The sequence below is a fragment of the Bufo gargarizans genome, chromosome 2 (genome assembly GCF_014858855.1).
Source record: "Bufo gargarizans isolate SCDJY-AF-19 chromosome 2, ASM1485885v1, whole genome shotgun sequence".
NCBI classification, from domain to species: Eukaryota; Metazoa; Chordata; class Amphibia; order Anura; family Bufonidae; genus Bufo; species Bufo gargarizans.
Window position 1 is genome coordinate 104480723 of NC_058081.1, and position 11957 is coordinate 104492679.

Here is an 11957-nt window from a genome sequence, read left to right on the forward strand (position 1 = left end):
AAAACCCCTTTAAGTAAAAGAGCCATTCACTTTAATGGGGCAACTCCTTCCTATTCAAGTGTATAGCAACGAGCTAGAAGTGAATAGGACGGATTGTAGTTACACCTGCTCATTGCTGCGCTGTCGACGGCGGGCAGGTAAACAATGAAGGAAAGGCTGCGCCCACACGGACCCCACCGATCTGATATTAATGCCCTATCCTGAGGATTGCTCATCAATATTAAAATCTCAGAAAACCCCTTTAGGTAAAAGAGTCATTTGTTCTTCTACATCTGGCCTGGTTTTCTGATTCGCACACCATACGCTGGCCATTACACTGTACCTGCCCTGCCTTGCACCCATGCAAGCACCCTAAATTATCTTCACCCCAACTACCATCAGGCAGGGGCCCAGAATAAGGGAGTGCCCCTCCTTTTACTGCATGGCCCTAGGGGGCAACAGTGTGAGGATAGCCACTGTGATAGACTGTAACAGCCAGAGACACTACCACTTTCACCCTCCACTCCAGCTCTTCCTGGGTTGCTGCGGATGTAGTCCCTGAGATCAATGTTCCAGTTACTTTATGCTTGTGCTCTGTCAAGTTGCCTCTTACTTCCCTTTATAAACTTTTCCACTAATTTTTCCAATCCCAAGAGTCTCTACCCAAATACTTCTCATAATTCTTACCTTTTTTGTGGCTAAGGATGAGATATATTTAGCTTTTCAATTAACTCCTTTAAGAAATGACCTTGCAATCACTTTACAATGGCAAGGCAGGAACATAACCGAACCAAACTGTCTGCATCCACTTTTCCATAAATAAGCAGAACGTCCAGCTCATGCATTATTAATGATGTCTGATCGCTAATGGCTTACGATTAACTCCTACTTCTGCTATCTTCCTTTTTCCTATAGCGTTTACATGGTCAAAAAAACACAGTCATTGGAAAATTGTCAGCTGCTCAATATTCTGGATCAATCCTGTAAACCAACCACTATTAGACGTTGTTTGTATACAGCTATTAGTCTTCTGCCATGGCCCGGACACGCACACATTGCACGTCACCGTACACAGTTCTCCGTGATGCCACCTTTTCTGCCTGGTTGCTGCAGACAGTATAAGTATAAGGAACCTCCCCCACTGCAGCATTCCCCATGTACGGGGATACACAGAAATATTCAAGGTGACAGGACACCTCATGTGAGGACATGTTACTTCCAGAACCTTTAGGTATAGTTGAACTACTTTATTCATTTCAGTTCTGAACAATAAACATCATTGGCATGAACAAGACCAAAAACAAATGGTTAAAGTTAGGAATTAAGAATGTATTGATAGTTAGGCAACCATAAAACCTAGAGTGCCTTTGGCGTGCTTCTAGCATGATAATTAATGCAAGAGCAGCGGGGTATAAACATGCATTAACTCTCTCAGTACAGACCTGGTACTGTAATGTGTGAGGGTATACAGTACCACCAGGGCCGTATTTATAATAAATTACAAATCCATGCCCATGCATCATGAACATGTCCCCATAACTTGCTATGATACCTCTACAGCTATATTTCAAGGAAAGGGGGGAATTATTTTCATACTTTCGTTGCTCTTTGAACATTGTAAAGACGGCACATGGTGCCCAGATTGGTTGTCCCTTCGCTTCTGCCACCGAGTGAAGGCAGAGCTATCCAAGAAGGAAGGCCAAGCTAGGAAATCATATGTTTTGCTCCATTGCATCATGGTCCTCGATCAAAAGATTTTAGGGAGAATTTGTTTAATTTATTTTTAATCAGTAAATATTCTCCAGAATCGGATGTATGCATTGTTATCGAGGACAGGAATTCAGCATTCATACAGCTGTTCATCCCCTGCTGACTACAGATTTTTGACAATGGTTTCCAGCAGCATGTAGTCAGCTTGTGGAAGGTCCCAATTTGCTAAGAGAATAGCACTTTAAAGTGTAACTATCATTCTTTTTTTTCTTTTTTGTAATGTATAGGGGCAGTGATACTGACCATTTTTGTAATATACTTTTTATTACTGACATCGTATATTTCTATTATAAAATAGCTGTAAAGTGGCCCATTTTGAGCCTTAGCAACGCTCCTCTGTCTTCTGTAAACACTGCAAACACTGACTGTGTTATGTAAACAGAAGGCAGAGGAGCGTTGCTAAGGCTCAAAATGGGCCACTTTACCCACAGCAATTTTTCTAATAGAAATCTATGATTTCAGTAAAAAAAGTATACTACAAAAATGGCAAGTATCACTGCCCCTATACATTGCATAAATAAAAAACAGAAAGACAGTTACACTTTACTATTACATGAAGAAGGTACCTCAAAGGTGGATCTGTACTTTAACCTCATTAGTTTACGTTTACATATATTTTCCCCATAAACAGCTTCTAGCTATGCTTTATCTTTAAAGGGGTTGTCCAGGTTCAGAGCTGTACCCAGACATACCTCCATTTTCACCCCGGCAGCCCCCCTGACTTGAGCATTGGAGCAGTTCAGGACAAAGGCATTTTTTGGAGATCCGGTGACGTACCGGGGCTCTCCATTGGTCTGCCAGGAAGCCCGGTAACGTCACTGGCACTGATAGGCGGGCGTAAGTGATGCCCTAGCCAGTAGAACGGCTAGGGCAGTGCTAAAGCCCGCCCATCAGAGCCGGTGACGTCACCGAACACACTGCCGGGCGGAAGAGAGCATCGGAGCATGAACTGCTCCGATGCTCAAGTCAGGGGGGCTGCCGGGGTGAAATTATAGGTATGTCCGGGTTCAGCTCTGAACCCGGACAGCCGTTTTAAACCTTCTCATACATTTCTGCACTTTCTTAGGGCTCATGAACACGACCATGCTCACTCCGGGAAATATGGCCAGTCTGTTGGCTGCATCTCCTGGACTGATGGTGGCTCCCCAGACCCAAACTCACTGCATCTTCCAGACTGATTGCGATTCTTCATACCCAAACTCATTGCATCTCCTGGACTGATGGCAGCGCCTCTGACCCGAAATCACTGCATCATAAATCACTGTACTGCAGTGAGTTTAGGTCAGAGAAGCCGCAGTGGGTCTAGGAGATCTGGCCAACACACAGGCCATATTAGCTTTTAGATCACTTCATTGCCCACATCGATACTTTATGTTACTCCTTTTACCATTACCTCTCTCCTTATGTTCCTTTTATATCTTATACCTGGATTTCATTCATCCTTATCTCTTCAGATCCAGATTCATGCATGTCCCTAAGGCCTGTTTCACACTTGCGTTGCAGCTTTCCAGTTTAGAGATCCAGCAAAGGATCTCAAACAGGGCCAAAACGGATCAGTTTCGTCCTCATTTATTGTCAGTGGGGACAAAACTGATCAGGATGCATTCCATTCCTTTCCATTCCTTTTTTTTCATTTTTTTTGACCAGACACAAAACCGCTGCAAGCTGCGGTTTTATGTTCGGTCTACGAAATGGAACAAACTGGATTCGGCATGATAATCAATATAAGCCAATGGTGCTGGATCTGTTTTTTTTTTTATCCAGTGTGTTCAGTTTAGATTTAATACAACTGGAGCCGACAGAAACGGATGCATCTGGATGTATTAAATGACACAGATCCGTTTAATTCCGGTTTTGAGATTCTCTGTAACGGGAAAGCCACAATGCAAGTGTGAAACAGGCCTAAATTAGTTTTTTTCATGTAAATCACTTTCTGAATACATTAAACATAAATCATTCTTTAACTCTATGCAATGCCCAACTATAGTGTAGCTTCCCGAATCAACTCTTCTCAGCAGTCCTAACTCTCTTACCTATTGCTCCTCAGAAGAACTTCTGACATGTTTGCCCTCTCCTAAACACATCCATGTCTTCTAAACCAGTAATTCCCTGACAGTTCCTATGGCAGGGTTAATAAATCAGAACGCACCTCCAGTAGATCCATGACTATCTCCCTGAATCAGCTGCTCTGTCTAAAAGCAGCTCATCCATCTGCTATACTTTCTGTGGCTCAGCTACATTTTTTACTCTATTGATCCATATCTGTTTACCAGCCATTCTCTATAGTGCCAACATATACTACAGCGCTGTACACAGATCATCATACTTACATCCATCCCTATCCCCAATGGGGCTCACATTCGCTCTCTCATATTCACTGGCGACAATTACATTGGAAATAAGTTACCTATGAGTATGCTTTCAGAGCGTAGGGGAAACCTGAAAAACCGGAGGACATCAGCTTGAATCCGTTTATACTTCTCTACACTGTGCCACGGTTTTATTACAAGCACAGGTATGTATTCCTGAACAAGCTCGTTTACAAGGTGGGCATATATTGCAGACCAGACTTATCCCTATGTTCAGATGACTCATTTTGGAGCATAGTCTATAGAATCGGCTTAAAATCTGTCTTAAAATCGGCGGCGTAGTTAATATTGTTTTGGATTTTCCACCAACACGTTTGAAATCTGTGTCGCGGGCAAAAAATTGTCTATTTTGATGTGGTTTCCAAACATGAAAACTGTGGCAGGTGGCCACACACAGATTAGGCCCATTCAATGAGGCTAATCCATATGCAGACCAGGGCCAGTTGTTAAATGCAGTTGGCAGAAATCCAAGGTTCAGGTGCAGATACTTCCCACTCTTTCCATCCCCCACATTCACACATACCGCCCTGTTATATTCATCCTGGAAACAGAAAAAAAAACTTGTTTTAAAGAGCATCTGTCAGCAGATCTGTCCCTATGACACTGGCTGACCTGTTACATGGGCACTTGGCAGCTGAAGGCATCTGTGTTGGTCCCATGTTCATATGTGTCCTCATTGCTGAAAAAAAATGATATTTACAAATATGCAAATGAGCCTCTAGGAGCAATGGGGGCGTTACCATTACACCTAGAGGGTCTGCTCTATCTACAACTGCTGAGCCCCCCGCACTTTTATCGGAGCAATTGCAGAGAGAGCAGAGCCTCTAGGTGTAATGGCAACGCCCCCATTGCTCCTAGGGGCTCATTTGCATAGTTGTAAATATCATTTTTCTCAGCAATGCGGGCACATATGAACATGGGACCAACGCAGATGCCTTCAGCTGCCAGGTGCACATGTAACAGGTCAGACAGTGTCATAGGTACAAACCTGCTGACAGATGCCCTTTAATGCATATATGTCTTCTGTTAATTAATCCAGTAACCAATGGTCATGTCGTAGTCCCCGGTCATACAATACTTACCAACACTGCAATTGGTAAAGTAATCCTCGCCCCGTGAATGCTCTAAATCTGACAGGGCTTATGGGGTTATGTATGCCTGATTTTAGACCTGGGACAGCCCAAATTTGCCTGGGCTTCCTCTGAAAATTAGAGACAGTCAAATTCGGGACTCTTGGCAACTATGTTAGTCCAGTATCCAGCTTCTCTGACCCTAATCTTCATATTGGGATAGGTCAATTTCCTTTTTTCCTTTCTGTAGCTGTACCTGCCAATGAACCTGTGTTTTCCTAAACTCGCCACCGTTCCTACAGCCAGTTCCCTTGCGTTCAGCCACATTTTCATCCCTGTACCTAACTCTCCTATGTTGTCTATACCCTGATACTCAACCTCATGCCGGTATCTCAGTCTGTATTATAATTTCTCAAATGCCAACGTACCACGATCCCTTGCATATTACAACTAGCTTCGCCACCTTTAACTACTACCCCCCTCATTTCATTGTACCCTTGACACATATCCACTACAGTCTGTTGCGTTGCTCAACACCTAACTGTTTCCCTCCCTCGAAATTCAGCTATTCCTCACCCACGCCCCCACGTCACAAAGCTTTAAGCAGCAGGTTGCACAAATGGTGAGGTTCGGTTGCCATGTGTTCTCCCTACAGATGTCTGAAGATTAACAGGGGAGACCATAAGACACCACTACATGCAAAGCAGCATTATGTGATATCCCCTGATTAATCCTCTGCTTGGGTTGGATCTAGGAGATTACCGGCTGATTGTTGGGTACTCTTGTGCGGTTGTGCCTTGTGGGATCATAGAGCTGCAGAAGCTTTCTACAGTCTCAAAAGTCCATGAGCATAACCGCAACGACTTCCCACATCCCATGTAATGGCCCCATAAAATGCAATATTTACCCCCGGAGATTGGGAATTCCTGCAGAATGAAAGCTTTTAATCTCCAGATGGAGCGGATGATGACATCCTTGTATGCATTATTCCATCTCGGTCTCTGCCCCTCCTTGTCCCTCTCCATCTTCCGCATACATCAGCACTGGCTCAACTTACCTTGGTGACAGTCATACAGAGCTGTGTCAGAGCAGGGGGACCAGGCGCCTGAGCTGCTGGCTTCTGACTGCAGATCTGTGCGCGCGCTGGCTGCTTCCAAACTCCCTGCGCTGCCTCCCCTCCTCCTCATTATTCCCATCCTTTGCTGGCTGAATTATGATGTCACTCTGCATCCATACTGATCAGGCAGGAAGCCACTCCGCTGCTTTTAACCTTTTCTCTCCTGGGCCAGCAATGTCAAAAGCATTTCATTCACATGAAAAAAAAAAAGAAACTTTCAGAGATAAAACTTAATGCAAAGGTTGCAGTTCTGGCCCTGGAAGGATGTGTCTGAGAGCCGGGTGTCAGGTTATACAATAGGTCTGCGCTCTGGGAGCAGCCCCTGTTGGTGTCACCTGTGTCTCAACTTAGAGGTAGTCGGAATCTGTCAATTTTGTCACCTACCACTTGACATGGGGCATTTAAACAGGCATGTGTTTTTTTTTTTTACTAAATAATTTTATTTTCCATGCAATAATCTGGAGCATCAGTTCATAGAACTCTATGTTGTTCCAGTCCTCAATTACTGCTTTGAGAAGTTTATTAATGATTGTGGAACTGGGTGTTATCATTTGGGGGGGTCTGTCCAATCATTGCTGCCAGTGTCAGACTGTGCAGGGACACCTCCCCAACCGGTAACAACCAGACATGGTGAAAACTATAGCCATAGCAGCCAAAGCACTCGCTATGGGGCCCTATCAGGTGCAAGAACACTGTACCTTTTGTGGGAAATAATAATTTGGTGGCTTTTTGCTAAAATGTCGTTTTTTTAAAAGGGGTTCTGCACTTTGTTTAAACTGATGATCTATCCTCTGGATAGATTATCAGCATCTCACCGGCGGGGGTCCGACACCCGGGACCCCCCGCCGTTCAGCTGTTTGAGAAGGCAGCGGCACTCCAGCAGCGCCTCGGCCTTCTCACTGATTACCGCAGGTCCAGTGATGTCACGATTAGTATCACTGGGCGGGGCTAAGCTCCATTCAAGTGAACAGAGCTTAGCCCCGCCCAGGCCAGTGATACTAGTCGTGACGTCACTGGGCCTGCGGTAAACAGTGAGAAGGCCGCGGCGCTGCTGGAGCGCCGCTGCCTTCTCAAACAGTAGATCAGCGGGGGTCCCGGGTGTCGGACCCCCCGCCAATCAGATGCTGATCAGTTTAAACAAAGTGCAGAACCCCTTTAATATAAGGGGCTATTATACATATCTTTATTATTACCACTTCAGCTGCTGTTACACCTAGGTGGGGCCCCATCTTCATTTGCTATGGGGCCCTATGAATCATAGTTAAGCTCCTGCACCCAGATGCAAATTCATGAATAATCTTCTAGTAGCAATAACTGAGGAACGACACAATGTAGAGTTAGTATATAAAAAGATGCCGTAGAATCGTTATTGCATGGGGAATGCAAGTAGTCACTAATACAAAGGTATCGGGCAGTACCGGGCAATCGATAATATGCACTGCATCGGGATCCTGGGAGAAAAGCCATGATTTGATTATTTGAAGGGCAGCAGACTTTTCAAATTAAAAACTATTCTAAGGACTGCAAAACTAGACAGTGATCCGGTGGGATGCAGGGATAGAGCAGTTGTGTCAGTACATTTTTCCCACTAGGCTGTAGGCATACTACAGGGATTCTGCTGCCAATCTAGGATGTGGATACTGCAGGGCTACGGGGGAACGATATTGTCATTTTGTTGGTACCGTGATTCTGCAAGTCTGCAAATAACAGGCACTGGCTGTGCAGAGCTGGGATTCTGCATGCTGCAAGTACAGTATGATGACCGCAGGTCTGCGAGTGTATTTTGGCGCGTAGTATTTTATACGGATAGTGATCCAGGGAGGATGACTTTTCAGTTTTGCCAATATGTTGATTCTGAGGCCTGATAAAGATTTAGTGAGTATGCAGCAGCTCTGCAAGCATAGCGTGGTATATCTGCAAGCTACCAGATGACTCTGCAGTAAGCACGCCCACTACTGTATATTTAGGACATACAAATTACGGATAGAGGCAATTGCCTGATGTTCATTTCCTAGATATGTAAGTGATAGATTCACCCACAATGTCTTTATACCCTGGGCCAGTGATCAGAGACGCAGCTTCAGCCTCCTAGCCCCAATGCAATCTAACAGAGCCTCCACCTGCCATTTATCACACCGGTGTCTTCCAATGTGGAAGAAAGTCCTTTGAGCATCTCCCAGCACGAGAGCTGGGGTACTTACATCTACAACCCTGCCGGCAGTAGTGTCAATGTCAGACCCAAAGTATAGGACCCAAGGGAAAATCGTGTAAAAATCTCACCATGAATCTCTTAACTCATGGTGTTGGATGGATACAAAGAGAATCTGTGGTAGGTCCATGTCAGCTCCGTGGGGTATGTGTCTAGGATTACAATGCTGTCAGGTTCATGGCATAGCTAGAGGTTGCAAAGGTGCCTAATGCCTATGCCCCAGTGCCATATGAAAGGGGAACATATCTTCAGATAGAAGTGTGGATGTACAATACTGTAATCATATTACTGGGCCTTTACATGAATAGTTACTTCATCCTTATAGTTGGACTTGGAGAGAGAGTCTATATGGCATGATATCAACACATGGAGGTGCAGTATGAGAGGCCATACCAGGATAGGGGGTAGAAACTGTGGTTTTGTATTGAAGCCCTAGAGCAGGCATGCTCAACCTGCTGCCCTCCAGCTGTTGCAAAACTACACCTCCCAGCATGCCCTAACAGCTGTAGGCTGTCCAGGCATGCTGGGAGTTGTAGTTTTGCAACAGCTTGAGGCAGGGGCGGACTGGGAACTTAAAGTGGCCCTGGCAAAAATACTAAAAGTGGCCCTGTTTTGTATTCGGGTACAAATTGATGGAAGGCAGGGCCAACACAAGTAGACAGGGCCAGTACCGACATATTCTGGCACATTATACCTCCCCAACAGAGCCAAATACCACAGTCCATCACAAAATACTGCTCCAGCTGCACAAAATACTGCCCCAAAAACTTCCACTGGCCACCCAAAAGGAGGGCTCAGGCGGCCCCTGGGCATCGGCCTACTTGAAAATTTCCCTGTAAGTTCTATGGCCAGTCCGCCCCTGGTTGGAGAGACCAGGATAGGGGGTAGGAACTTGTACAGGTTTTGTATTGAAGCCCTAGAGTGTCAACTAGGCTTTAAAGTGGTTGTCTCATCTAGACAGCCCCGTCTCCAAAACTAGTCTTAGCAGTCTCCTTTGTATGCACACCACTGAGGCCAGTGACTGGTTGCAGAAGTCATATGTGTAGAATGTAGCTGCATGGAAGTAAACAGAGACCAGTGGAGAAAGGGGGTTCCTTGCCTTTAGAAAGGTCGCTGGGTGATCTTCAGCCCTGTACTGCAGTGTGCCGAATGCTGAGAGATTTCAGGGCCTGGTGGGATTACATCTACACTGTCTGGCCCTGTCCGGCAAAGTGGTGGGGACGTAACCGACAAAGAAAAGGAGCAGAGCCTCTGGGTGCAACGAGGAGTAAAAGCAATGCTTTTCCTGCACCAAAGGGCTTATTAGAATAAACTAAAAAGGGTTATTTCTCTGAATAGGGGCCATGGATCAAGATGGCACAAAGTATACTGGAATTAGTGGTGAAGCACACATCTTTACAGGGAGAAAGTTTTGTTCGGATGGTAGGTGGTGACAGGTTCCCTTTAATAAAAACTAGATGGCTATTGTGATGTTGAAAAAGAAAACAACTCTGACCATAATATGCAGTATACTATCAGGTAGCACACATGTGATAGCACATATTGCTGTCTTTGCAGGAGAACAAGGCCCATGTGCCCCCTAGTGGTGCTTTCTATTTAGTACAGATCAGTGTATTAGGCTCTGTTCAAATTAGTGTTACATAGAAACATATTTCCATAGATAGTACGGTGTAAAAAAATGGGTTCATCAGGTTCAACATTGGGAATGGCAACACAGAGAGGCTCAATCATGGGTCGATTATAATAAGTGAATCACTGATATCAACAGTCGATTCTCTATAGTAGTGATGGTGAACCTTTTGGAGACCGAGTACCCAAACTGCAATCCAAAACCCACATATTTATCACAAAGTGCCAACACAGCAATTTAACCTGAATACCAATACAGTATGTCTTCCATGTACTTTATCATTTAGCTATAATAGCTGCCTACATTCAATGCTCTGCCTGTGCTGTTCATAGTGCGCCCTGCGCTGATGAATGGCAGGAAAAGTCTAAGACTACTTTCACACTTGCGGTTACATTTTTCAGTATTGTGAGCCGTCATAGGGTCTCAATTCCCTGAAAAAAACGCTTCTGTTTTGTCCCCATTCATTGTCAATAGGGACAAAACGTAATTGAACAGAACGGAATGCACAAGAATGCTGCGGTTTGCTTTCCATCCTCAGATCCGTCATGTCCCACAATGCAAGTCAATGGGGATGGATCCGTTTTCTCTGACACAATAGAAAAAGGATCTGTAGCGCACGGGAGGTTAACGTCCATGGGATGCCTTTAAGATGTTATAAGTGTTTGTCGTGACGCCAGTTGCATTGCAGCAACGAGGGCACAGGACCCCCTTTAGTGATATGATGGTATGCAGTGTAGGAATGCCAGAGTGGTGTAGGGTGGCCTAAATGTCCCTAATGGTGTTGCACTTGTCACGGTGCTCCTACTTGGATACGCTGGAATCTCAGGCGTTATCGTGCAAAGCAAATCAAGGGGTAGTTGATGAAAGGGATGAAGAAAGAATGGAGTCCAGACCTTGTATTGAAGTTGATAACAGCTTTACTTGAATAAACATTCATCAGGAAACAATCTTCCAACTTTGTCTTGGTCACCAGCAGGATTTGGCATTAGTTCTGGCAGGCAAACACACTCAGCTCTGCTAAATCTGTTGATCTTTGGCTGTGCTGTGCTAACAGGATTAAATATAAACTTTTCCTTTCTGCTGTACTTTACTTTCTGTAGTCTGGTCTGTCTTTATCTTTATCCAGGGAACTTTCTTCCTGGCTTTTGAGGCTCTTTGCTTTAGCTTCCATGTCCAGGTGGCAATGCACCTCTGGGGTGTTACATTCCCACGCACTTAAGAAACAAGCTGCCCTTGGCTTGTGCATAAGGTAAATATAAGTATGCTCTCAGGGTACCAGGAAAAAATATACAATGTGCTGCAAGGAAATATAGACATATCTAGACTAACATAGAAGACGGCTACCTACAGGCTCCTGACTGAGTAGGGTGTCTTTCAACGGTTATCCCTCTCGCAGAGAACCAACCAAATAAATGTAGTTCACTTTATTAAGTACCACTTTACTGCACAAGGCGCTCAATACTCCACGACTTGGCCATAGTTGTATATGGAGCGTGGGGGGTGTCATGTACAGTAATCCCTCATGATACGCCCGCAAATAGAAGGGTGGCTTCATCCCGTATTCCCTTCCTAGCACCAAGGCCTTATAATGCTTTACGCTTTGTCACCTTGATGACTGAACAGGTAGCTACACACAATTTTCCTTAAGGCAGTGCACAAGGCCTTAGGACATAAATAACATTGGCTAAGCACAAGGCCCTGAAACATATAACAATAAGGAGGATGAGACAATCGCTCCATACACATAATAGCAGCGGGTTACCCTTCATGGTGTTAGATCTGCTTGTGACCTTTACCACTTGGTTCCCCCTGT

The 11957-nt window shown here is 44.8% G+C and overlaps 1 protein-coding gene across 2 annotated transcripts in view; it reads right to left on the reverse strand.

The window, feature by feature from the left end:
- The window catches only part of CORO2B (coronin 2B), a 66784-nt gene extending 60430 nt beyond the window's left edge, over positions 1-6354 (reverse strand). Inside the window, exon 1 of one of the 2 annotated variants that reach the window (XM_044283137.1) lies at positions 6246-6354. In XM_044283137.1, the coding sequence (XP_044139072.1) occupies positions 6246-6260 (15 nt within the window). In that variant the 5' untranslated portion in view covers positions 6261-6354. Of the gene's footprint in view, positions 1-6095; positions 6197-6245 lie in introns of those variants that run through there. The other variant, XM_044283138.1, reaches the window with a different exon arrangement.
- Positions 6355-11957: the final 5603 nt, after the last annotated feature.